The sequence below is a fragment of the Pezoporus wallicus genome, unplaced genomic scaffold, assembly GCF_028554395.1.
Source record: "Pezoporus wallicus isolate ANWC-B61680 ecotype Strahan unplaced genomic scaffold, APGP_CSIRO_Pwel_v1 contig_5261, whole genome shotgun sequence".
Classification (NCBI taxonomy): Eukaryota; Metazoa; Chordata; class Aves; order Psittaciformes; family Psittacidae; genus Pezoporus; species Pezoporus wallicus.
In genome coordinates, this window is record NW_026642423.1 from 2,740,828 (window position 1) to 2,765,406 (window position 24,579).

Below are 24,579 nucleotides of genomic sequence, written 5' to 3' on the forward strand. Positions count from 1 at the left end.
AGTTAAAGGCTCTTGGTCATAGCAGGTGTCTCATGAACATGGCTGACGATTTTGCCTACTGTGAAAAAAGTGCCTTAGCTTTGAGAGGCAGCTGCATCTCCATCATGTTGGCTCTGGAGTTCTTATTTAACCAGTGTGAATCAGAGCCTTGTGCCCTTTTTGGCTATGCTTCATCACATGGTCTTTCTTTAGCACAGTCCTCTTCAATCCTTTTTTTTTTTTTTTTTAAGATGACAATTTTTCTTTTAGCATTTTCTGCAGATGATTTCAGTGGAACATCTCAAAGCTCTCAAGCTGTGGCCCTTGATGTGCAAATCCTGAGTTTTATACGTGGTTCCCACTGGAAGTTTATGTGCCTGGGTGTGCAGCTTGGGGTCTTGTCCCACTGAAAACTTGCCTGTATTACCAGCATAATTATGTATGCCTATAATAACAATGTCTTACAACTTCCATTCAAGTAGATTTTCCTAGGTTTGTTTAGGGTGACCGAAATAAACCCCTAGCCCTTGTTTTGGGTAAATTTTGAGGGCTTGTCCAGGCTTTACAAGCCTCCAATTGTCTTAAATACCTTTGCCCACGTAGCTGGAAAGCAGCGCTTGAGTGCAGCTGTGCTGCAGTGGGGTGCATCAGCACAGCTCGCTGCTGCCCTCTCTGTATATCCGTTGCCCATCATCAGTGTCACTCGAAGGGTTTGCTAAACACGCTGTCACTCGTGCATTTTTACGCAATGGTTCATGGCTGCAAGCTTATTTTTAAATCTGTACAAAACTGATTACACTGCTGTAGTAATATTTACAGTCATGTGCTACTTAGACTGCGAGGATAGCAGTCATAGCTGTCCTGCTATGTACTGGGAGGTACTTCCTCACTGATTAACTTCGGGTAGCATCCTTCTTTTTTGCATGTCTTGACTTCCTGAAGGAAGAAGGTGGCTCCTGCAGAGAGCAGTCAGGCTGCACTGTGAGAAAAATGGACATCCTGAAGGTGGCAGACCAGCATTTTGGATAGTCCTAAAGTCGTATGTGGCCTGCTCAAGGTGGAGTTTGGGGAGCCTGTCCTACCGCAGGGCAGCTACTCCGGGCACGCCGGGGCTAAGAGGTTTTTTTTGAGCTAAGCAGCGAAGGAGCCATGATTGCCCGGCGGGGAACGTTCGCACTCTGCCCTTGATCATCGGAGATAACAAACCCGCAGTAAGCCAACAGCTCAGAGCCTGGCAGAACGAGTAGCGCTGCCCGGAGCGCTGGAGCCCTGCACTCACCAGGCCGCTGTGCCCCGGGCGGCACAGACCCACACCACATAAACCCTCCTACCCTTCCCTGCTTGCTCCTCCTGCGCGTGCGCAGAGGAGGAACGCTCTCCTCGTCCCGCCCGTGCGCCGTGACGCTCCCTCCTTCCCCGCCCGCCGCTGGCAGCGCAGCTGACGTCACGAGTTGCTACCGGCGCCTCACGCCTGACGGGATTCCCCCCGCCACCACCCGACGCCCGGGCTCGGTCCGGCCCGGCCCGGCTCGGCGCGACGCGGCCCGGGTCTGTCGCGGCGGCAGCGTTCCGGGAACCCCTTTCCCACTCGCCCCCTTACGGGCCTGCCGCGGCGTGCGGCTCCCTCCGTGCCGGCCTCGGTGCCTCCTGTCACCCTCCCCGCCGTGCCCCCGGGCGGGCAGGCCTCTGGCCCCTTCCCCCCCTCCTCCGGGGGGGTGGGCTGCTTTCCGGAATCCTGGCCGCTCCCTCCCCGCCGCCCGCCCAGCCGGGCCTGCGCCCGCCGCCCCCGGGCAGTGCGGGGGGTCCCTCGCGGGCCCCGGCCTCCGCTGTGACACAGGTTGGTGCTGGCGGGGCGGGCGGGAGTCGCTCTGGGGAAGGGCGGGCGGGAGCGGCCCGGATGCGGTGTGCTTTTCAAGGGGGCGGATTTGTCAGAGCGCGTTGAAGGGGCCGCTGGTGCGTGGCCGCTTGGGGCAGCTTCGGTGTCCAGGAGGTGTCGGGCCGGATTGGGGGGTTGCGGGAACCGCACTGCTGAGAGCCTCTGGGGGCACCGGCCCTCGGCAGATGGAGGTACGCGGCGGGGTAGCTCTTTGAGGTGGGGCGGGCGAGGGGCTTATTAGGCATTTACGTTAGAACTGCAGAATCCCAAGGATTTTACGAGCTCTACAGATATTTGTATGTCACCGTAAACCTTGCTGTGATTGCATACTGATGCTGTAGCATCCTGTCTTTAAATTGCTCTACAGTGATAGCAGCACTATGATTTGGGTATGTAGGTCAGATTCTGTGAGATATTTTTGTCAGAGGAAAAGTGAACGTTGGATTATTTTTTCCTTGTATTTGAGGTGCATTGCAGCACCCATGAGGTTGGATGGATTTGGGGTTTTGGATTTAATTTTTTTTTTTTTCTGGCTTAATTTTTTGCCTCATAAAGCTGGTTGTATTTTTTGGTTGTGGAATTACTGAAGATCAAAGCATTAAATAAGCTGAGTGCTTCAAAGATGTATTGTATCATGAAATGTCCTCCAAGAGGGTTGTAAAAGATAATAGAAACCTGCTTTGAAGTAAGGGGAATTTCTGGTCTGCAGAAAATGTTTCTCAGCTATAGCATTTCTTTTCTTTAAACAATGCAGCACGTTGCAGAGTGTGAGAGGCCTTCAGTAATGTGTTGCTATGCATATGGCAAAGATGTAGTAGTATTTGCAGAATAAATTTCTACATGCTTGTCTTGCACTGCATCTTGGATTCTCTGATGGCATAACATTTATTAGCAGAATACCCTAGAAAGTGCTCTTTCCTATGGGGTTCCCTTATGGATCTTTTTAAGTGGATGGGCAGTGATATAAGTTAGTACTTAGGCCACACTGAAAAACCTCAGAAGAATTTTTTTGTTTTGGTTCCCACTCTTCATGGAGCCTGTCACTGTCACTTGAAAATGAGAGAAATACTGCATGAGGAAATTTTATTGTCACGTATGCCTTTGCTGATTTTGGAAGTAACTGCTTTCCTCAGGAATACATTTAAAAATGAGAACTTGCTGGAATTCTTGTTTTCTTCACACTTTGTGTTTGTCACAATTGTCACAGAAATGTATTGAACCCAAATATTAATTCGGATAATGTGAGGCTGTATACAATTAATTTGAGGTTTTTCCAAGGTTCTGTTGCATTTTGATAAAGCAGAATAGCAGGGAAATGTTTATCAAATGACTTGCTGCTGGAGGAAGATCTGTGTACAGTTTGTCTTGATGAACTCTGTCGGTGGTTTGCCTGACACTAATGGAAGACTATGGTGAAGAAAACAGATGTTTCTGAATGGCTTGTCTTGGCTTGCTCAGATTTCTAAACTGTCAGAAGAAACTTTTCTGAAGATAGCTGTGGCATCTGGTAGTATTGAGAGCTTTTATATATATGTGGGTAGGCAGATACCTGCAACGGGTAGACTTTATTAATGTAGGTTAACAAGAGCATACCGTGTTGTTTAATATCATGGTAGAGAAGCTTTTTGTAAAATGTTGATAAAACTCTAGTTATTTCAAAAAATGAATAGCCTTTCAAATGTGGTCATAGACCCATCAGTGTTTCTTTGCTGTGGTTCTTGGGAAAGGGCATAAATGAACAGACTTGTGGAATTTAGAGCCTATTGTGGCTAAATGCATAAGAATTACCTTTTTATTATAAAGGTAAAGCTTTCTTCTGGAGAAAGCAAGGAAGTTGGTCATGCTGTAAATTTAATTCACATTTATATTTTTTACTTTAAATTTTTTCTTATAAATTCCTAAAATACAATGTTAACATTTAGGTGCAAATTACAGTTATTGGTTTTTAAACCTTTATCATTCTTAGGTATTCATGGAGCACGTTTTGAAAAAACTTTGTGTATTAGTAATCTTAAGTTTCATTTTATGTTTTTCATCTTTATTATCTTTACTGCAGGCTGACTTTTTACCACAGTAAGCTGTCAGAAGTAGTGAGTAAGATGTAACATACTTTTTGATGGATTATTCAGTGACTCTCTAGCTGAGCGTTCTCTGAACTGAAAATGTTTTTTTAGGAAATACAACCTGAGAATTATAGTAGTAATTCCCTTCACTGATTCCCCCTCTCCCACCAAACACACAACCAAAGGTGTTTTGATCTATCCAGAGGTACACATTTGGTTTGTAGTAATGAATGTATTTTCTAATAATTTTGTTTTAGATTGTTGCTCTTCACATTAGTCTCTTTTTAGACTACTCTTGGAGAAAAAGCAGTAAATTAGGAAAATGTGACTGAGCAACATAATTAAGTACATCTTGTTACTTTTGCAGGGCTTATTTTTCATGCGTATGATAAAATAATGTAAATATATATATTGACTACTGACTCTGCCTAGGCTTATCTAATCGGCAAAAAACTAAGTTTGAAAGGTTAATTTCTAAACTTAAGCTTTCTAAATTCTGAAGTAGAAGTGACACAGTATTAAAAAACAAAACAAACAGACAAACAAAAAAAGGCCACAAAAGCCCCAGTGAATTCTATTAAGTACGCTGTTTTTTCTATGGGAGAGAATAAAAGTCTTTTTTTAAAACAATAAATACTGCATTTGCTCTTTTAATAGTTTGGTGTGTTGCAGTGCTAAGGAATTACATGTAAACATATAATTGGGCAGTGGGAACATGCTCAGAATGTGGTGCAGTCCTGATTCTCACTTCTGGATCGTAGTGTGACATCTTGATTTAGTAATACAGTAATAATAACAAATGCAGCTTATGGCTGTATTAACTGATTTCTTAGTTTAATATGCTGTTTGCATTTTATTTTCTGAGGTGTCTTTAATATATTCACCTTGTGTAGTTTCTGAGGAGCTGTAGAAGGTTTGGTGACAATAAGAAAAGGAAAGGTGGAATTCTGTGAGGATATTACATTGATTTCCACCTGTGCGATCCACTTCTCTAGGGATACTTGACCCAGAAATATATATATGGCATAGTTTAGAGCCCAGCTTAATGAGGTCATTTGAAGTTGGACTTACTAGAGCAAGGCCAAAGCGAGGGGTATCTTCAATGTGCTTTAAAAACTGGGAGTTGGGAATTGGTAATGTAGGGGGGCCTGTAAAGATGTGACTTTTCCCTGTCCATTTGCAAAGTCTTTTACTTACCTTAATTTCTGTATCTCAAATTATTGCATGTTTTTGAAATTATACTAGCAAACTGTAACTTAGTTTTTCGCATGATAGACAAAAATAATTTTCTTCAGGCAGCAGGTATTTTTCTTTGCTGTAGCTTTGTTTTCAGCCATATTTTTTGTTCTTTGAGTCCTTTACTATGTTATCCTCACTTGCTTTTCTTTCTGTATTTCCATTCAATCATTTGTCCACTTCTGTGGATTATCTGCAGTAGTAAAGGATGCTTCACAAAGTACACTATCAGTCTGACAACAGCAATGTGATAAAATTCAAATGTTTCAGATATTTATGTTGCAAGGACTGTACTTCTAAAGCTTAGGTATGGTAACATGGATAAACAGTTGTCATTTGGATAAATGAAGAAATTATAGATGTGTAAGAAGGGAAGGGATTTCATGAAGTCAGCCCCTGCTGTGTTTTCGAAACAAACACACTGAAATCAGGTCTGACAGGCATTTGTCTGATCTTCTCTTAAAAAATTCAAAAGAGAGGAATACCACACCTCTTCACAGATCTATTTGTAGCTAGTACATAACTATTGTTATAGTTAGGAGGCTTTTTTTTAATATTTAACTTAAGTCTCTGTCTTCATGCTATTTGAGCCAGTTAGTTCTTGTCCAAGCATTATTACTCATGCAGGATAATGATTTATGTACTCTTTGCACCAATGGTTTGCATATGTGAAGACTCCTTCTCCTTTTATTTCAGACTTCTCTTTACTAAACTGTGCAAACAGGCCTTTTCTTCACAGATCGAGTTTTCTCAGGGTTGTTGTTGTAACCTCTGTTGGACTCTGTGTGATTTGTCTATATCTTTTTCAAAGTTCCCCTGGCAAAGTCTTACAGCACCAGAACAATTAACTTACTCTGTAAGTTGCAGGAGAAGTAACATGACAGCCTTATTAAAATGTCATTCTGGGGTGTGTGTCTGCAGGTATGGTAGAGGCTGGTGCTTTTTTTGGTGTGTTTTTTATATGTTTTTTGTGGGGTTTGTTTTTTGGGGTTTTTTTTGGTTGGTTGGTTGTTTTTTTTGGGGGGGGGAGGGGGTGTAGTTATTGGGGTTTTTTGGCTTTTTGTTTTGCTCCTGCATGTTAACACAGGAGCTTGTATTACTGCTTGTTAGATCAGGTATCCCTTTCTTCATACGTATGAGTTTGAATTATCTCTCTGAAGAATAGCACCTTATACTATATTGAATTCAGTCTTTATTTCTGGTTAGTTTTCTTATAGTAAGCATTTCTAGACTCAAACCAGGATCACTGTTCAATAAATTATTCTACAGGAAAATGTGCAGTTTCTGCTCTTCCACATCTATTTGCCAGCACATACAATCCCTGTGGCTTTTGAACATATACCCTGCTCTGTAACAGGAAACTTGATTGAGAACAAGTTCTCCTAGGGTTAGATGCAGCTTTTATTGGCAAAAGTGTGTCATTACCAGCCTGTTTTATACATGTACTGTCTTTCAAGTAAGTCATTTTGCTAAGGTAACTTCTGTCAGTCCAGCAGTACATGAACAAGCCTTTTGCTATTCTGAGACGTCATACAGTCCAATGACACAGTAGAAGAGATTTTTATTATATAGGCATGCCTTATTGGAAGAATTGCAGAGTGAACTATGGAGCAGATGTATTCAGCACATCTGTTATGCTGTTATATATACCCTGGCTTACACCACTTTATCTGACTTATATAAATGATCTTAACCATAATTTTCAAGGCTAGATCACAGATGGGACAAATTCTGCAATTCTTTCAGCAGTGCTGCCTTCACAAAAAAACAAAACAGACATCAATAATGATTCTTAAACAAGGTCTTTAACTTTTTGCAAAAATAAGTAGTCAGTGTTGATTACCTCTTGCCTATCCCAAAATTATTTCAAAATAATTTGGACAAGAGAGTTCTCTAAATGCTAACAAATTGAATGTCACGTTACCAAAATGATAACAGTGGGAACTATGGTCTCACCTTTGAACCAGGATTTGAAAGCTAGGATACATCTAGCTCAAGCTGTTTGAATTTTAAAAGAGAACTAAAATCCTGACACAAGCAGTAATTAAACTGCTAAAGAAAATCTGAAGAAAATAAGATATTCTACATGAAGATGTTCATGTTCTCTACAACATGAGAATTGTAACCCTAAATATTTTTTGATGTTAACTGCTCATGACTGGTGAAACTCAACCTGTATTTAATTGTTGTTTTGTCACACCATGTGTATTTTTAGAAATGTCACAATTATTGTAACTCCAGCATGAAGCTTTTAGGCTTTTTTTTTTTTTTTTAATAAAAAATCAATTGGAATAACAAACCCCAAATCTTCAAGTGCTGTTTTGTATTTTCAGTAATGGCTTGTTGATATTTGAATGGGTATAAGGAATTAGAAAAGCATTTCTTGCGCTGCTGATACCAGTAAGTGCAGTAACTTCAGGCAGGGATAAGGTGGATAGTGTAATGCATAACTTCTTAAACCGCTGCAGTCAGTTCCATTAGAGAATATCTATTATGGCTCTGTGACTGTGATACTGGCACTATCATGAATACCAAAAAACTGTAGTGAAATCAAACAGAAGATAATGAAGTGTTTTCCTCCAACAGGTGAGCATGAGTGAATGCTTATGGAAGAGTGAGGACAGGGCAAGCTTATATAGTACTTAGCTTGAATATTCTTTCAATCCCTAAATATTTTCAGAAATGTGTTTGTTCTAAGTCCGATGTGGTTTTTGTGTGGCTAGTAGCTTTTGGACTTTTATCCTCAACTTTGGCAGTTGTTGGATTTTTTTCATGCTGCTAAATGTCTGGTATCCAAATATCCTTTGGTATGGTATTTGTTGCATTATTTGTTTATTTATAATTTTTGAACTTAGCTTGTACTGGTATCCTTTGGTGCCACATTTCTTTTGGGAATGAACAATCCATCTCTTTGTTCCTCATATGAGTTTGTAACTCTTTATCGCTTTCTTCTTCCACCTGAATATTTCTGAAACTTGCCTGTTTGTTTTGCCCTCTAGAACCCATTCTGTGCCTTCAATTTTACTTTTTGCTCTTCTCTGAAACTACTCGTCTCTTCTGGAGCTGAAGGCCCTAGCATGACTGATAGTATTCAAGATGGGCAGAGTGTCATCTGTTTTGAACTGGTTTGTGTTTCCCCTCACCCTCCTATAAAAATTAATAATTCCTAATTGTCTTTCATTTGTGAGTGTTGGCAGTATTCAGTGCAAAGCCTATTGGTTTGTTGTCTGCAAAGTTAGAGCTGCTTTTCTCCACCCTCACCTCTGCCCCCCAACCTGTATCACTTTCATTCATCTGTGCTGTCTCCTGTTTTACTTGCTCAGTCCCTTGAGTTTGATAAAGACCACCTCCTCTACTTTGATTTCCCAAATATTGTAATATTGATAGGCACAGTATTGTTGGAAAACTTTTCACCTTGCTCCTGCCTCTTGAATAGTTTAGAGTATCTTGAACAACACAGACTCATGTGGAGCTTCACTGGTACCCTCCTTTCTTATGAGAACAACCATGTCTGCAGTTTTCTGTATTTTAACTGATTTATTGATGCAAGGGTCTTTTTCCTTCTGCTGTGACTGCAAGAAAGCCTTTGAGGAGACTTCCAGCACTGGAAGTCCAAGTGTACCGTGATAGTGACTGAATGGCTTTAAACTGACAGGGGGTAGATTCAGATTAGATATTAGGAAGGAGTTCTTCACTATGAGGGTAGTGAGACACTGGCACAGACTGGCCAGAGAAGCTGCGGCTGCCCCATCCCTGGCAGTGTTCAAGGCCAGGTTGGACAGGGCTTGTAACAACCTGATTTAGCATAAGGTGTCTCTGCCCATGGCAGGGAGGTTGGAACTAGATGATCATTAAGGTCCCTTCCAACCCAAACTCTTTTGTGATTCTATGATTTTAAAAAGATCAGAATCTGTGCAGTGGCCAAGAGGGATGGTCCCAGCATGAGTTCTTGCTCCTTTTTTTTGTGTTGGTATTGGTTCTTTAGAACTGTGGGATCAGTTACATAGGCTGATGGTTAATTAAAACTTAAAATAAATCTTTTCAGCTGGATTAGCAGTTTGCCCTGCACCTCCTGCTTGTCACTGCGGTTCATCTGGGAAGTAGCAGTTCCTGTAGAAAAGCAGGACTATTCCCTTGACAGAAAAGCGACCTTGGCAGTGGAACTGTAGTGTTAAAGGTGATTATTAGATGTGGGCATGTGCATAGTAATCCTTCCACTGGAACTTTTGAGTCTCTAGTTAGTTTACCTTATTATCTGTATTTATGAGGGTTCTTAAATTTTTATCACTTGAGAGGAAAGTATAATTATGTAGCATCATAGATGTCACTGTGATGATTTAGTACCCACTGTTAAGGGGTGTGCAGGGGGAGATGTAAGAAGGAATGTAAGAAGGAAATGTGAGGATACATTGTGTTCATGTCTTTGTATTTGATTCTGGAGTGTTTTGACAAAGTGAGGCTTTCATTGTTACATTCTGGTTTAAATGTTATCGTGAGGGACTGAGTTAAATTACTTTTTTTATATATATATTTTTTTCCTCTGGTCTGCAGGAAGCTGAAGGTTGTTAGCAAAGCACAAAGTGAAAGTGTTTGTATACTTGCAGTATCTTACTGTGTCAGTCTGTGTGGATCATGCTATTTAAAAAACAGTGCATACTGAATATGGATATGAAAATGGACAAGTTTGTCCATTTAGACCTGCTCGGTGAGACCTGCTGGCTACAAAAATGATGCACAATCTTCTTATGCATGTGGTAAAAAAAAATTCTTGGATTTTGCATAGTACTTTACCTATGCATGCACATGTGGTTTTCTCAGTTTCCATTAATGTATATTAAGGTTATACTTGTCTGTCTTCTCAAGTCCTCTGTATAGTTCCAAATGTGAGATGTCTGAGTATACCCATACCTGTGGCTCCCTGGTTAAATTTATTGCTCTTTGTTGTTGTCATTGGTGAATGTTTTACTCTTGAATTGGAAATCGATTTGGGAGGTTTGGTTTTGTTTTTTTTTTTTCCTACGCTGTGTCAGAGTTCTGTATGACTCCTGTGTTATCCTACTTAAATATTCCATGTTAATGTATTATGAGAGGCTTTTGCATTTTGTATTTTATTAAGGATGGAAATAATGGAATAAATGCCTGACAATGTGCAGAGTTAATTTGAGTTATGATGGGGAGAGAGCCCACAGGGTATTGAACCAGGAAGATCGGTGTGTGAGCCAGGAAAGGCATCTTAAGCAGAAGCTCCAGGCAGTGGTGTGTGAGCCAGGAAAGGCATCTTAAGCAGAAGCTCCAGGCAGTGGTGTGTTAATGGAGTGTGAAAGCTTGATGGCAAGACAGAGGAAGAAGATGAGAAAAATCTTAGTTATATTGCCATGCTCTGGTTTTCCTCATTGTATTGCTGCCTTATTTAGTGTGTAGGAAGAACCGTGCTTTGAGGAATGAGTAAGATAGTGTGTAATGAAGGCTGTTCATTGAGGAGGATTGCTCCTTGAGCTGTTGCAAGATTTAGAAGACGTATAGCAAATGAAACCTGAGATGCCTTCACAGCCAAGACACATAAATGACTGTGGAGAATTAGATTTTGTCCTTTCTGGTGTCACAAGAAGATGCCAGGCAGACCATGTTAATCAGAAAGGTTTGCATGTATTGTTGTGTTCAGGTTTTTTGGTACCTGATTTGAAATGATATTAATGGGATTTGCAGCTGTGATTAAAACTCTCATGCCACAGTGACTGTGAAATCAGTGAGTTTTGCTGAATGGAAGGTGCTATCAATTGTGATGGTTATATTGAAGAAAAGTGAAGCTTCTTATTACCTGAAGATAGATATTAAAACTAGCTGTAGAAATAGAAAATGAGTTTATTTCTCTGGCTTATTTCCTAAAATAGTCTCTCAGTCCATCACTGACACAGAACTGGAAGATGAACTGAAAAGAACAGAGGTACTTACTGGAGTTTAAGGATGTGCTTTGTTTGTTGTGTTCTCAAAAGCAAAATCTGGCTGATTTACACGTAATTCCTCTTGTACATTAATTTAAATGCTCCACTTGTTTGCAGTATTCAGTTTCTGCTGGAAGCCTCCTTTTTCTTTTTACGTACTTTATTTTTGCTTAAAGAGCGCTGGTCATAGATGCTACGTGGTTTGGGATAGGTTTACTTTGTAAGCGAACAGTTACTCTTAAAATTAATTTGTCACTGGTTGTAGCACAGTGTTCCATTCTTAGAGTTGTGAAGGTTGCAGAAATTGCCAGTATCAATAGTGCTGGTAAGATTAAGTTTGCTTACTGTGCCCAGTTAGTCCTTTGGTTTGACTTGTGATCTTGAATTCTGTGACAAGGGAGAGAGATATACTCTATTCTTTTAAAGTGTATGCTGTGAACAGTCTGTGACACACACTTACGAAAAAGTTTTCTATCTGTGGGATCTCAAATAGGGGACATGTAGTTACATTTGTAGTGGGGAATAGTTTACATGTAACACCTTTAGCACTTCTTAAATATTTTGACTTGCTTAAAATATCTGAGTCCTAAGTTTGGAGTAAAACTAACACTGATGCCACTCATGACAGCTTCAGCAGAGGCCTCCAAATGACAACAGCAGCTGCTGAGTGGAGAGCACCACTGAGATTTTTAGAAGAAACAAAAGCACCTAAATCTGATTATGACATTCACTGTAATGCATGCTTCATGGGAATGTATGGATTGAAATTTCATACACCTGTCTTCTTTGGGAAGCCTTTTATGGGGATACTCAGTTCACATACGATAGTTAATTAGCAAAAAAGTTACAGACATCACAGAAGTGTTTTACTCTATGGGCATGATAACGTAAGCCATCAGTGTTTTTTTGATGTGAGTATAGCATATAGCTTATTTAATGACAAGGAATTTGTTATTCTTAGGTGTTGTGATGCTCTGAGGCTTCCCATCATGATGGTGGTAAAAAATTTCTGAGATGCCAGAGTGATTTGGAGGCAGTGACGCGTTTATTTGTAGCCCAGTGAACTGTGTCTATTACTTTTTAACATACCTTTGTAAGAAAATCTGCTTTTGGATAAGAGTAGAGGAGTATGAGCAGTCGATTTGTAACCACTGTGTTCTGTTGCAAAATGGGCAACACTAAAATATTTTGCAAGGTGTCACTATGGCATCTGTCCACAAGTTACAGCTGTTGTGACCCTTTCTCACTTTAAAATGCATGTGTTTAAGTTTGGTCTGTTGTTTTGTTTTTTCTTGGAATTGTGAACAGGTCTTAGGAAGCATTATGACTTTCAAGGCAGGTTTCCTTGATGTATCAGCAAAGTCATATTTCAGTTAGGTCAAGAAATGAGCTGTCAGAGTGCTTTGGCTGCTGCTGAGCAATAACAGATACAGGAAAAAAAGAAGTTCTGTAAAACTTGAATTAGGTGAAGAAAGAGGTCTTGCTGAGGAAAGCAGATGCTTTTCTGTTTGAGGCCGATTACAGTCTTATCTTTTTTGTGTACTTGAAGTGGAGTGGGCTCATGAAGGGTTAGCCAGTAGAGGCTCTTGATACCATTCGGAAAGAAGAGGTTCATTCAAAGCAGGAAACTTACATATAAGTGCATTGAAACTCTCTAAATATGCTTATCGCTCCCTATCAGCTGTAAAGGAAGTATAGAGAGATTAGCTTTCCTAGACTACAGTTACTCTTTGTGAATATTGCTGTAAGTGTTAAGATACTTATCTCAAAAGCATAATTTTGCTATACACTCATCTTGAAGTAAATTATCTGCTACTTTGCATTTTTATGAGAACAATCCTTAAAAAACATCCCTGCATTCTCAAAACTTCCAGCGCGCGTTTTTTCAAGTCAAGATCATTGTTCATCAAGTTGATAAATGTTCTATGAATGTGTCAAATTACTGTTTATGGAACAGCAGGAACTAAAGATTTAATCAGAGTAGGATGAAGATTTGCTTTTGTCACTGGGCATGTTGGATCTTTCAGTTCATTCTGAAGTCTGTTTCTCAATGTACTTTGAGAGATGAGCTGCCTTTTTGGTGCTAGAACTGACAGTACTGCTTTAAAGGTTTTGTCCTTCTTGTAATGGGGAGGGCACTATCCATAATTAAAAGTTGTATTTTATGCAAGTCTGTGTTTCTTTTTTTTTTTTTTTTGTCCTTTTTTTATTAAACTCTAGCAGGAGAACAGCTGGTAACCATTCTTTTTAAAAAATAAGCAAGTACCAAATTGTATCTGTAGCTGTACAGATGAGGTAAGTCTGCATGGTCTTGTATGCTAACTTAGGCATAAATTCACTTTTTTTTTCTTGCCAGGAGGATTTTGAAAGTCTTAAGTTTAAGAAATTTCAAGTCTGCACATTGTAGAGATACCTGATACATCTGTAACAACAGTAAAGGTATTGAGGCTTCAGCCATCCCACACTTGTTGTCTGCAGTCTGTCTGATATTCTGCACTGAACAGTGTATGTGTAGGTTGTGTACAGAAGCGAGATGGCTTCTGCATACGCTGCATTTTTATACAGGTGAGGATTGCATTATCCATCTAATTTTTTATTGCACTTGTGTTAGATGGTACGTTAGATATGTTGTGATTTAATAATTCTTCTGAACTGTCTTCTGGTAGGACTGTCATATCTTGCAGCAGCCACTTTTTCTTCTAATTTCCTTAATGATTGTCTTTATGTCAAAGTGCATTTAATGCAAAACCATTATTAAATAAACATAATAAACAACAATATTTAGGCTTATATAAAATATATCTTCTGATTATGGGTGTTGCCCTCCCAGCTGCAGGGAGGATAAAAGTTCAAAAAGCAGTTCTGTCAGTTTTAGCACCATAAATGCAACTCATGTCCTTTTTTAAAAAAATAAACGCAATAACAATTAAAATTTAATTGTGGAATATCACAAATTATTATATGTATTAAAAATATTAACCGTGTATATATATACAAAATGTATAAATACATTTTGTTGGACTTTTAAATATGATTCAGGTTATTTGCTTAAGATGTAATTTGTATATTTTATTGTGTCTACTTGATCATTGCTGGTTGAAGGGGGTTGCGCTAGGAATTGTGATCATTAATGTTTTCTGCTAAATAGGAATATGGATCTCAAAATGTTTTATTTTAGTCCATCAACAGAGTTTCTTATTAGTTGAGACTTTAAAGCAAATAATAAAAATTTCATGTGATGTTTAGCCAGATATGTTGGAAAAACCTAAGTAGGGTAGTCGCTGTAATTAGTTCTGTTAACTGTAATCATTTCAAGAAGCCGTATTTTGCTTGGCAGTAATAGTAATCCTTGAAATCAAGGCATTTACTGTGGTTTTGCTTTTAATTCTGAGGTGGAAGCCAAGCTAATGATTGTATTCTTTTACTCTCAACTGATGTGAAGATAAATAATGGCAGCTCTTAGACCCTTTCTCTTAGCCTTTTCAGTTATTTATACAATATTTAGAATCCACTGGAATCTTCTTGTTTTCCAGGTATTTCCAAATATTTTCTAGAATGGTCCAGGAAACTGAACCACTAATCTTGTGAAGAGGTGTTGTTAGACTCCTACATGTCCCTGGATCTTTAATTAAAAGTATTTGATCTGAAGTATATTATAGCTAGTGCATTGTATCTGTTGCTGTTGTAGATGGTGAAATTTCTATTCCAGTACCACTGTGCTGTGGTTTGGATATATACTGTTGATTTTTTTTTTTATTTTTACTTTTTTTTTCCCCCCAAAACCAGAAAACAACTGGATGCTGGCTATTTGTTCCTGTTTTTTATCACCACTAGCTATTTCATCCTCTAAATTCAGTAAAACACGTGTACCTGAGTGGTTCCCTATTCGCTTAATACATTTTTATTAAATTAAAAAAGAAAGTTTGTTAACTTTGGGTGGATTGGGTGCTATTAATTTATGAAGCACTTTATGCTGATCTAGGTAGTTGGCTCATGGTGCTATATGCTTAAGGTTGTTTGATCTCTGTAAAATAGGTTAAAATAGCTCAGTCTTCTGCAGAACTGGTTTAATTACAAGAGAGAGAAATTCAGGGCCAAATTTAGAAGTATACTGACTAAGCTACATACAGTCAGACAATCAAAAAAAGACTTAATATATTTTTGAAAAATAAACCCAAGTCCTTTGCAGGAAATAAACCAGAAATGCCTTTTTTGCAAAGGAGTATTTGATATGTTTATGGTACTTACTCTGTCAAACAGTCATCCTAGTGGTAGAAGAATTTAGTTCAGCTGCTCAGGATAGAATTGTTGAATGATGGCAACTATGGAAGAGCAAGCTGTAAAGGGGAAAAATAGAGGGGAATACAGTTTCTCATGCTGTCTTGGGTCCAGGACAGGTAGTCACACCTGAATTGCTGCCTTGTGAGAAATGCTGGTCTGGATTGTGTCTCTTCCTTGCTCTGTGGCATCAGCTGGGAGAGCTTGGTGGGTTCTCCTGTTTCGTCACTCCTTCCTAGTACAGCAGAATTAGGTGAACTTTCTCAGTGTATCCTGGCTTGTGTAATTAATCTCACTATCAGGATTAATTAAGAGGAGAAGAAAGTGCTTCAGAATATGAGGGGCACATGACAGAGGAAGACCTAAGGAGGAGAATATTACTGCTCTCTGGCTCACAACCTTTATGGCATGCTGCTGATATGCGAGATAACTCCCTGCCAGCTTTTGGACCTTAAGATTCCTTGAGGTGTGCAGAGAAGGCTGGAAGCTTAACAGCTTTTTTCCTAAGCAACTTTCATCTGTTAATTCCCCTGTGATATGTTTTCATTTTAAAAGATCCCATGGTACTGTGACAGGAATGTTTCTGTTATCGTATTAATCAGTTAATTTCTAATGTTCCAAATTTGACATACAGACTCCCTTGTTTTGTTTTGTCTTACAGATGTTACCTTCATATATCAATGCGTCATTGGCTTTTGGTTTGCATTGATTTAATCTTTCTTTCCCTTTTCTGCTTTCCCTGTGAACACCTTTTCTTATGTATATTTACAATAAGTTAAAGATCTGAATTTTTCTAAAACTGAATTAATATCTGATGGGTTATTGTTAGACTCCAGTTATTGCAGACCTTTCTGTTATCTGCTTAAATATTTTTGTTACTGCTTTTTGCTTCTCTTTTTTTCTCTCCTTAATGATTTTGCATTGTTGCCACTGCTTTCATAGTCTTTGAAAAGGGTGGTTTTTTTGTCCAGTGTGCATTTGTGTGTATGTCCAGATAAAATCCTCTCTCTTACTCTTGTTTTATAGAGTTACCTGCTTTTAGGTATCCACTAATGTCTTGTAACAAGAATGAATTTTCTTCTATGCTTGCCATGCTATGTAAGTTGCTGTCATTTATGCCAACATTTGCTTTGAGCTATGAAAAGGTCTGCTGTAGAAATTCAGATTTAGGTATTATTATTTGCAAGTAAATATAGTGTCTTGTTCACAGGCACTATTTTTATTTGATTTTTTTTTTAATTTAAAAATCAGAGTGAGCAGTGCTGCACATTATTTTGGTTAAAGGTTAAGTAGGTATATTTGATTAGGTGATCACTTGAGGTTTTGTTATCCTTGCTTACTGTGATTTGTAAGAGGTTGGTTCTTTACAAGTAACACTTTAGAGGTAAAACCATTTTTCCTGGCTCATTCTTCTTGTTATGAAATAAATTTTTATAGTCTTACTTTATATTTTAGCCATTCTGCAGTCTGAAAAATTCTCTGTGAAAACTCACTCTTAATATTTACTTGGCTCTTTGTATCATCTACTTTTTTATAGATAGACATGTCTGAATAGCAATGCTAGCAAATTTTATTTTGGTTCCTGTCATTTTGGTTTAACTTGCTTATGCCTAATATAGCATAATCTCCAATTTAATCTTCACCTGTGGCTGGAATAATTATAGTGCATCTTTCTTCTTTTGAGTTCACATTGTGTCATTTTGCTCTGGTGCAAGAATGGGGAACTATGTATACTTGGACTGATCTACTTTAGTGAAGATTTGTAGGGAATTGATATCCTTGAGATTCCTGCTCTGCTATTGTAACAGGTTTGGACTCCAAGGGTATAAGGCACCTTTCTATAATGATAAAGTGTTACTGTAGAAGTCTGAGTTCCCTACAAAATCAGGCTAAATTAGATTGCTTGCTTCACTATATTTTTTTTCTCAGTTTTTAACATAGCATAGCCTTATGTTCTTAAGTTCTTTTAGATACTACCTTTACTGTTCTCATATGATTAGTTAATGGCTCTTATTGTAGCCATAGCTAAATTTACTCTTTAGAAATTGCACTTATGTTATGAAATTGGATGCCATAGAGACCATTTAATTTCTGCACACTGTATGGCTCCATATTCACGGAACTAAAACACCCTTTCTAGCTTACTTAATAAATACTCATCTCATAGAGTATCTGCTTGCTACCTTCCTCTGCTGTGTGAGGGTAAAGCTTTCTTATTTTATTTTTTCGTTTGTTTCTAGCCTACAAATTTTCTGAATGTGACCAAGCCAGTCATGAGAGATGATAGAACATTTATGCTGGTGTTGTGTGCTTTAATCTATCAGTTACCAAGAGGCAGCTTAACCCTGTTGTGTTTATTACAGGGAAAGTTGTATACATATGGACAATCAGCACAGAGTGTCTGAACAATTGGATTATCATCTGCATGACTTAATTACCTTCAGGCTTTTTTTCATTTGCCATGAGATAGCTAAAAACAATTTCCAAGAATCACCTGGATGTTTTCTTCCATCAGCAGCTTTCACACATTCTGAAAGACTTCCAGGCTCTGTGGAAGGTGGCTGATGGGAAGTGAATCATGAATATAAATCAACATCTCTCCACCCTTATATCCAAAATGCTGTTGCTAGGATATTCTTCTTTGTTTGCTACTCTTATCACATCATCACCTTTTTGAAATTCACTCTCTGTCATCCTTTCTTTAATTACATTCAAATTCAAGCTGCTTGCATCTCTGCGAGACCTAGACATAATCTTATTCTACCTTTGCATCTGCTCTCATATTTTGCTGCCTTTTCTTCTCCAGAGTCTTTCTCTGAGTTCCAGTTTTCTGTTTTGCTTTCTTTTTGTTCTAGATTGTCATCTACTTTGCTGTGTGTTTTGCTAATGCTCCTTTGTAACCATAGCTTAGGGTATGCTTTTTTCCCTTTCTACTGAATGAATATTTTTTTGTTTAAAGAAAAAAAATATTTTTGGCAGCTTCCTTTTTTAGCTTTCTCCCCACCACCACCCTGTTGTTACAGTCCATTGCAAAAATGAGCAGTTAAAACCAGAATCATTTTAATGTTATTAGCTTGTTTTTGGAGTCGCTCTAAATGCTAACAAAAAGTTTGCTAAGAAGTTTAGTTGGTGATTAATTATATTTTTTTTTGATAGAAAGAATTTTGATCAAAAGGGATGATAAAGTGAGAAGTCCCTGAGGTACACAGAGAAATGTAATTGCAGTTTTTCTAGTTTTTTGCTCTCTTTTTTTTTTAATTATTATAAGAAGGAAGTAGAAGGGATAAGAGATAGATGCTCACTCATTAGTTTATGTTCTTCTAATGAGAGATGCCACAGATGAAGTTTAACCATGCCAAGTGCAAGGTCCTACACCTGGGTTGGAGCAATCCCAGGCACAGCTACAGGTTGGGCAAAGATGAGATTCAGAGCAGCCCTGTGGAGAAGGACTTGGGGGTGCTGGTCGATGAGAAAATGAACATGAGCCAGCTTCAGTGTGCGCTTGCAGCCCAGAAAGCCAACCATATCCTGGGCTGCATCAAAAGAAGTGTGACCAGCAGGTCAAAGGAGGTGATCCTGGCCCTCTACTCTGCTCTTGTGAGACCTCACTTGGAGTATTGTGTGCAGTTCTGGTGTCCTCAACATAAAAAGGACATGGAACTGTTGGAACAAGTCCAGAGGAGGGCCATGAGTATGATCAGGGGACTGGAGCACCTCCCGTATGAAGACAGGCTGAGGAAGTTGGGGCTGTTCAGCCTGGAGAAGAGAAGGCTGTGTGGAGACCTCATAGCAGCCTTCCAGTATCTGAAGGGGGACTATAGGAATGCTGGGGAGGGACTCTTCATTAGGGGCTGTAGTGATAGGACAAGGGGTAACGGGTTAAAACTTAAACAGGGCAAGTTTAGACTGGATATAAGAAGGAAATTATTTCCTGTTAGGGTGGTGAGGCACTGGAATGGGTTGCCCAGGGAGACTGTGAATGCTCCATCCCTGGCAGTGTTCAAGACCAGGTTGGACGAGGCCTTGGGTGATACTGTTTAGTGTGAGGTGTCCCTGCCCATGGCAGGGGGCTGGAACTAGATGATCTTAAGGTCCTTTCCAACCCTAACTATTCTGTGATTCCAAGAATGAATTCTTTTAGCTGGAGGAACTTGCAGAAGATTTTTCCTAAGATGTCTGGGTGAGATGGTTTAGTGTGAGGTGTCCCTGCCCATGGTAGGGCGGTTTTAACTAGATGATCTTAAGGTCCTTTCCAGCCTTAACTATTCTGTGATTCTATGTTTCTTCTTCAACTTGCCTGCCCTTTATGACCCCTGTAGCTCAAATATCTTGAGCTTCCACATATGGTTATTTCAGCTAGGTTAAGGAAGAACATTTAGGGTATTTTTGTTTGGAGATACAACTTCTTTTAACTTTCTTCAAGTGTGGCGGAAGTTTTAAAATGTCTTACAGGACTTATGTATTTCTCTGAAATGCTTACAAGGAAGTGTTACAGAGTAATTAATCCAAAGCCATGAAACACATTTTATGATTAATGTAGTAACACAGCTCATTAAATCATGCATTTTATAAAATTGCACTATCTCACATTCTAAGACAGTTGGATCCAGCACAGAATTAAATACGTGTTTTATAGGGACTTTAGTGAATAATTCTGTGGAAGATTCTCCAAGAGTACTGCTGATACAAAAAACATGGCAAAGGAAATAACTGAACATCTGTTCTGGTTTACCTTTTTGACTCCTGGGGATGAAAAAGATGCAACGAATCAGATGTGGGGAAAAACATTAGTGGTATTTAAGACTTTAAAGGTAATCCCAGTTTGCAAAGTAAGTCAGATTTCCTGGAATCTTGTGTACCATAGCAGCTTGCTTTTTTGTTGTGTTTTGTTTTTGTTGGTTTTGTTTGTTTGCTTGTTTGTTGTTGTTTTTATTTTTTTAATTGACAGAAGCTGGGGATCATGTTAGCAGCAAAAGTTGGGGTTGTGTCTTGAGACTGTGGGCAGCTCAGGCCAGATGTACTAAACTCACTCTTGCAGGCTTCAATACTTTACAAAGTATTAGAGGGGAGTTTCTTTCCCACAACACTTGGAAGCTATTTCAGGTACTGTTTTGAGGTGCTTGATGTACTTGGGAGTATGTAACTCGGAATATGCTTGAATCATATTTTCAGCTTTTAGTTCTAATGTGCTCTCTTGCATGCACTCTCAGCTGAACTGATTTCTGATTGTAGAGTGGGACCTCTGAATCTTCTTTGAAAGCCTGATCTCTACTTGGGAGCTTGAAATACTCAATAGTAGATGAGTCCTCTGATATGTAGCTAAAAAGCAGTATATAGGAAAGACTTTTTTTTATGCCTCTGAAGTCCAAATTTCTTTCTGAAAAATATGCCAGAAGTACTTTAAAGCTTTCTAGTTCCACTGATGAAATAAATATTGCTTGAAAAGGCTGTTTTCATGAAATCACTATGTAAGAGAGATGGTGCCAGAAACTCTTAGATGCCTAAATGAAGATCCTCAGAAATCCTTTGGAAAATTGTAACTAATTTGTTATTAGCTAGAAAATTAGCAGAATATTAAAGCAAGTAAGCCTGACTGAATGGTGCTGAAAAAGCTGCCTGCCTCCCCTCTGTTCTCAGCATGTGCTCCCAAAGGTGGTCCTGTGTTGGTGTCATGGGTCATATGACACTGGCAAGGAACTAAACCATGAGAAAACACACAAAAAAGGGTCATTCTGTTGGTTTAGCTTTTTGAATGAACTTGCAGGGAAATCATCTGTGTTATCAGAGCAGGGTAGATTTTTCTTCTCTGAGTCAGAAGGATGAATAGTCCACTGCAGCCGAGAAGAGGGAGAGGGGAATAGACTCTCCCTACTTGGTCACAGTGACTGCTTAAAAAATTGAAGAGTTACCTTCCATGATCTTGGATTAAAAATTCTGATTCTTCCTTTGGTAGTCAGGATTACAACAAACCTCATTGTTTATTTAGGGATATGTGTTTAGTTTTCTGCTCTTAAGCACCGTAATAGAATCTCATTGAAAGATTATTTTAATTGGCCCTTAATTATTGTGTTGTTGTTTTTTTTTTAATTGGCTGGTGTTCAAGATATTGTGACAGACAGGGTTTGTTCATAAATGTGTTCCCTGTGTTTCTGATTTTCTGGATAACTTCTATATTGTATACAAAAAGTTAATACCCTCTATATTCCAGAGGTATTTGCTTTCAGGGGTGTTGGGGTATCTGTGTAATGCTCTTGCATTATCATTATAAAAACCTTACCAATTAAAGTTTTCTAGTTTATATAATCAGTAGGTATTGATGATTCTTGATTTGTACTGTGAGTTTCATATATATAAATAAATACATATGAAATATATGTAGTTCTAAACACAGAACTTTGTATACCAGATACAGGAACCTGTAGAAAAGGAATTGGTTCTTTATAATCTGGACTAGTGAGTAACCCATGTAGCACTGTTATGGCTAATTAAGCTATTAATCATCATTTGGAGGTTCATCTTGAGTCTAGAAGAATGTTTAGTTTGGGCTTTGTGTCTTCTGAAAGCCTGTATATGTTGCTGATAGCCCAGTGAGGCTTTGGGGACAATATCTGTTTTCTCTGTATGTCTTATCCACATATGCAATCTTATTTGTAGTTTATACATGTTAAACAAATTCAGCTAGCACAACTTAATTCACAACAATATGCATATTTGATATCTGGGATATTAAAAAACCTTACTGTAAGCAATGAAGAGTTGACTGTTTTACATTGCTTTGACAACTTCAATAACTGTGTGTTTGATTTTTACATTTTAGGAAATAGAATAATGCTAATGAAGCAACAGTTTCCCTGAAGTTCAAGTTTTCAGACTCACTGCCATTATGGGTATGTCTTGTTGTCATGTGTAGGAAAAATTTAATTTGGACACTTTTGATTTCTGTTGAAGACCAGAACCATTAATACCATTCCTAGGAAATAAGTGCTTTTGCTGTGAAACCCAATGCAATGTGTATGGGAAAGGCAGTGTTCAACCTTTCATAATACTTCTGTGTTTTTTCTATTGGAATATAGCACTTTTCCCTCACTATGTGGTAACTTAAAAATTCAGGTAAAATAAGATTCATGGTATTAGGGTACTGGGCAATATCTACTGTGCTCTTAAAAGGTAATGGTTATTTGGAACAAACACCACCACCACCACCACCCCCAAATTCTATATTAAGAATCTTATTGTGTTGCTTTGTGTCATTGCAGTATAAAGGCAGGACTGTGTAGATGGTCTGTGCTTTTCTAAATATGTAGCATATTCATATTACTTCAAATTTGGTATTAATTTTTCAAGTTGTGCATGCTTTCTAGTGAGTTGACGGTGTTGTTATTATAATCTAACAAACCAACCAAAACATGGTTACTGGTATTGCCTTTGTTTACCTGTTATTGTTACACTAATTTGTCTTAACCTCATGCTTAAAAATCAAGTAGCTGAATCTAGGAATACATCACTCTTTAGATTTCTGATATTCTCCAAAATTTTGTAGGAGAGAAATGGCTACTGGGTCACACTGGATATCCAGCAATCTTTAGATACTTTGCCACGGTTCTTTGATTCTCTTTGTATGAAATATGCTACTGAGCGACCACTGGAAATTCAGTCTCCTCCAACCAACTGCTGGAATAACAGCACTAGAATAGGCTGTAACACCATAAAATAGTTTAACTTTTAATTGTGGCAAGATTTGAATATATTTCAGTGTAAAAAAAGGAATAACTGAGTTGCAAGAATGCCTTCAGTTCTGCTATTAAATATTGCTAATTAGACTTGCTTTAATAGATTTCACATCTTAGTAGTTATGAGTAAAGACAGCATGAGTGATGATTGAAGTTAATAATTTTCAGACCAGCTTTCTGATCTGTTAGGAAACTATTAAACTAGATGCTGGAACTGCACAATTTCCTGATATAAAAGAAATATTTGGTTATATTTGAATAGTGTGTGAAGGAGTTCTCATCACTGGTGAATACCTGAAATATTTGCTTGCTGAGTTTTATTCAAGACCACGTTTGAGAAATACTGTTTTTTGTAAATCACAGTGCTTAGGAATTCTTTAACAAACACATCCTTTGGGAAGTAGTGTGAAGGCATACAATCAACACCTTTTGTCGATAAATTTTGTTATCCAGAGTTCTAGATGCATGTTGAGTATGGTAGCTTTGCTGTGGCAAGGAATTAATATAAAGTATTAGTGACAGATTTCTCTTAATGATGGATGTACAGGATTTTGAACTTCTAAGTGCTTTCCTGAAGGAGCATCCCATATCCAGGGCAAACCATGTCTAGCATGGCCTCAGTCCATCTCAGATGCAGCAGATTTTAATGGTGGGCAGATGGATGAACAGAGGCATTCCTGTGTGTCTTTGCTTTACTGTAGTTTTAATTGCTTTTCAAAAGTGAGGGCATTTTTTGTTTGAATTTTATAGTAAATCAGGTCTTTTGTAGACTAATTAAGCATGCTTTTCAAACACCATCTTCATGATACCTTGTGTGACCAAACACACTGTGGAGATCAAGTCCTAGGAAGCTCCGGAGGACATACAGCTGCAACCCTGCTAAAAGCAGCATACATGATAGAGGACTGAAACTTTCTGGGGTTGTTGTGTGGCAGGATTTGTAGTAGTAACTTTTGCAAAGTCTGGGAAAGTTGTTGGCTGGATTCTTGCACATTTAGTTGCGTTTTGTTTTTTTTTTCACCAGATGTTCCGAGTATAATGTTGCTGAGGGTCTCTAGAAATTTATGCATTATATATTGAATAAAGGTGATGTTTGGAGAGAGCTATTCCACAGGTTGGAATGGTGTCTCTGTATTGTTTAAGAAGTGCCTTATGTTCAGTATGGCCCCTAAGTATGAGAGCAGCACTGGGTAAAACAGGTTTTTCTCTCGTAGAGGCTAGCTATTCCTGCAAGGAGCAGGGAGTTGGACTCTGACCCTTATGGGTCCCTTCCAGGTTGAGATATTCTATGATTATATGATTTATGATTTTGTGTGAACTTGATATCTAAGCTGTATAGCACTGGGTTCAGTGCTCCTGTTTTTCCTAGCCCACCAAAAAAGGCCTATATTTGCAGTCCTAGAGAAGTTTTGGGTTTTTGTTTTATTTGATTGGTTGGTTTGGTTTTGTTTTTTTTTCTGGGGTCGGGTTTTTTG

At 38.6% G+C, this 24,579-nt stretch overlaps 1 protein-coding gene across 3 annotated transcripts in view; it reads left to right on the top strand.

The window, feature by feature from the left end:
* Positions 1 to 1,694: 1,694 nt before the first annotated feature.
* MAP3K2 (mitogen-activated protein kinase kinase kinase 2) overlaps positions 1,695 to 24,579 on the top strand; it is a 51,654-nt gene continuing 28,769 nt past the window's right edge. For 2 of the 3 annotated variants that reach the window (XM_057430002.1, XM_057430004.1), the window contains exons 1-2: positions 1,695 to 1,816; positions 22,192 to 22,261. In XM_057430002.1, the coding sequence (XP_057285985.1) occupies positions 22,258 to 22,261 (4 nt within the window). In that variant the 5' untranslated portion in view covers positions 1,695 to 1,816; positions 22,192 to 22,257. Of the gene's footprint in view, positions 1,817 to 13,452; positions 13,662 to 22,191; positions 22,262 to 24,579 lie in introns of all 3 variants that reach the window. The other variant, XM_057430003.1, reaches the window with a different exon arrangement.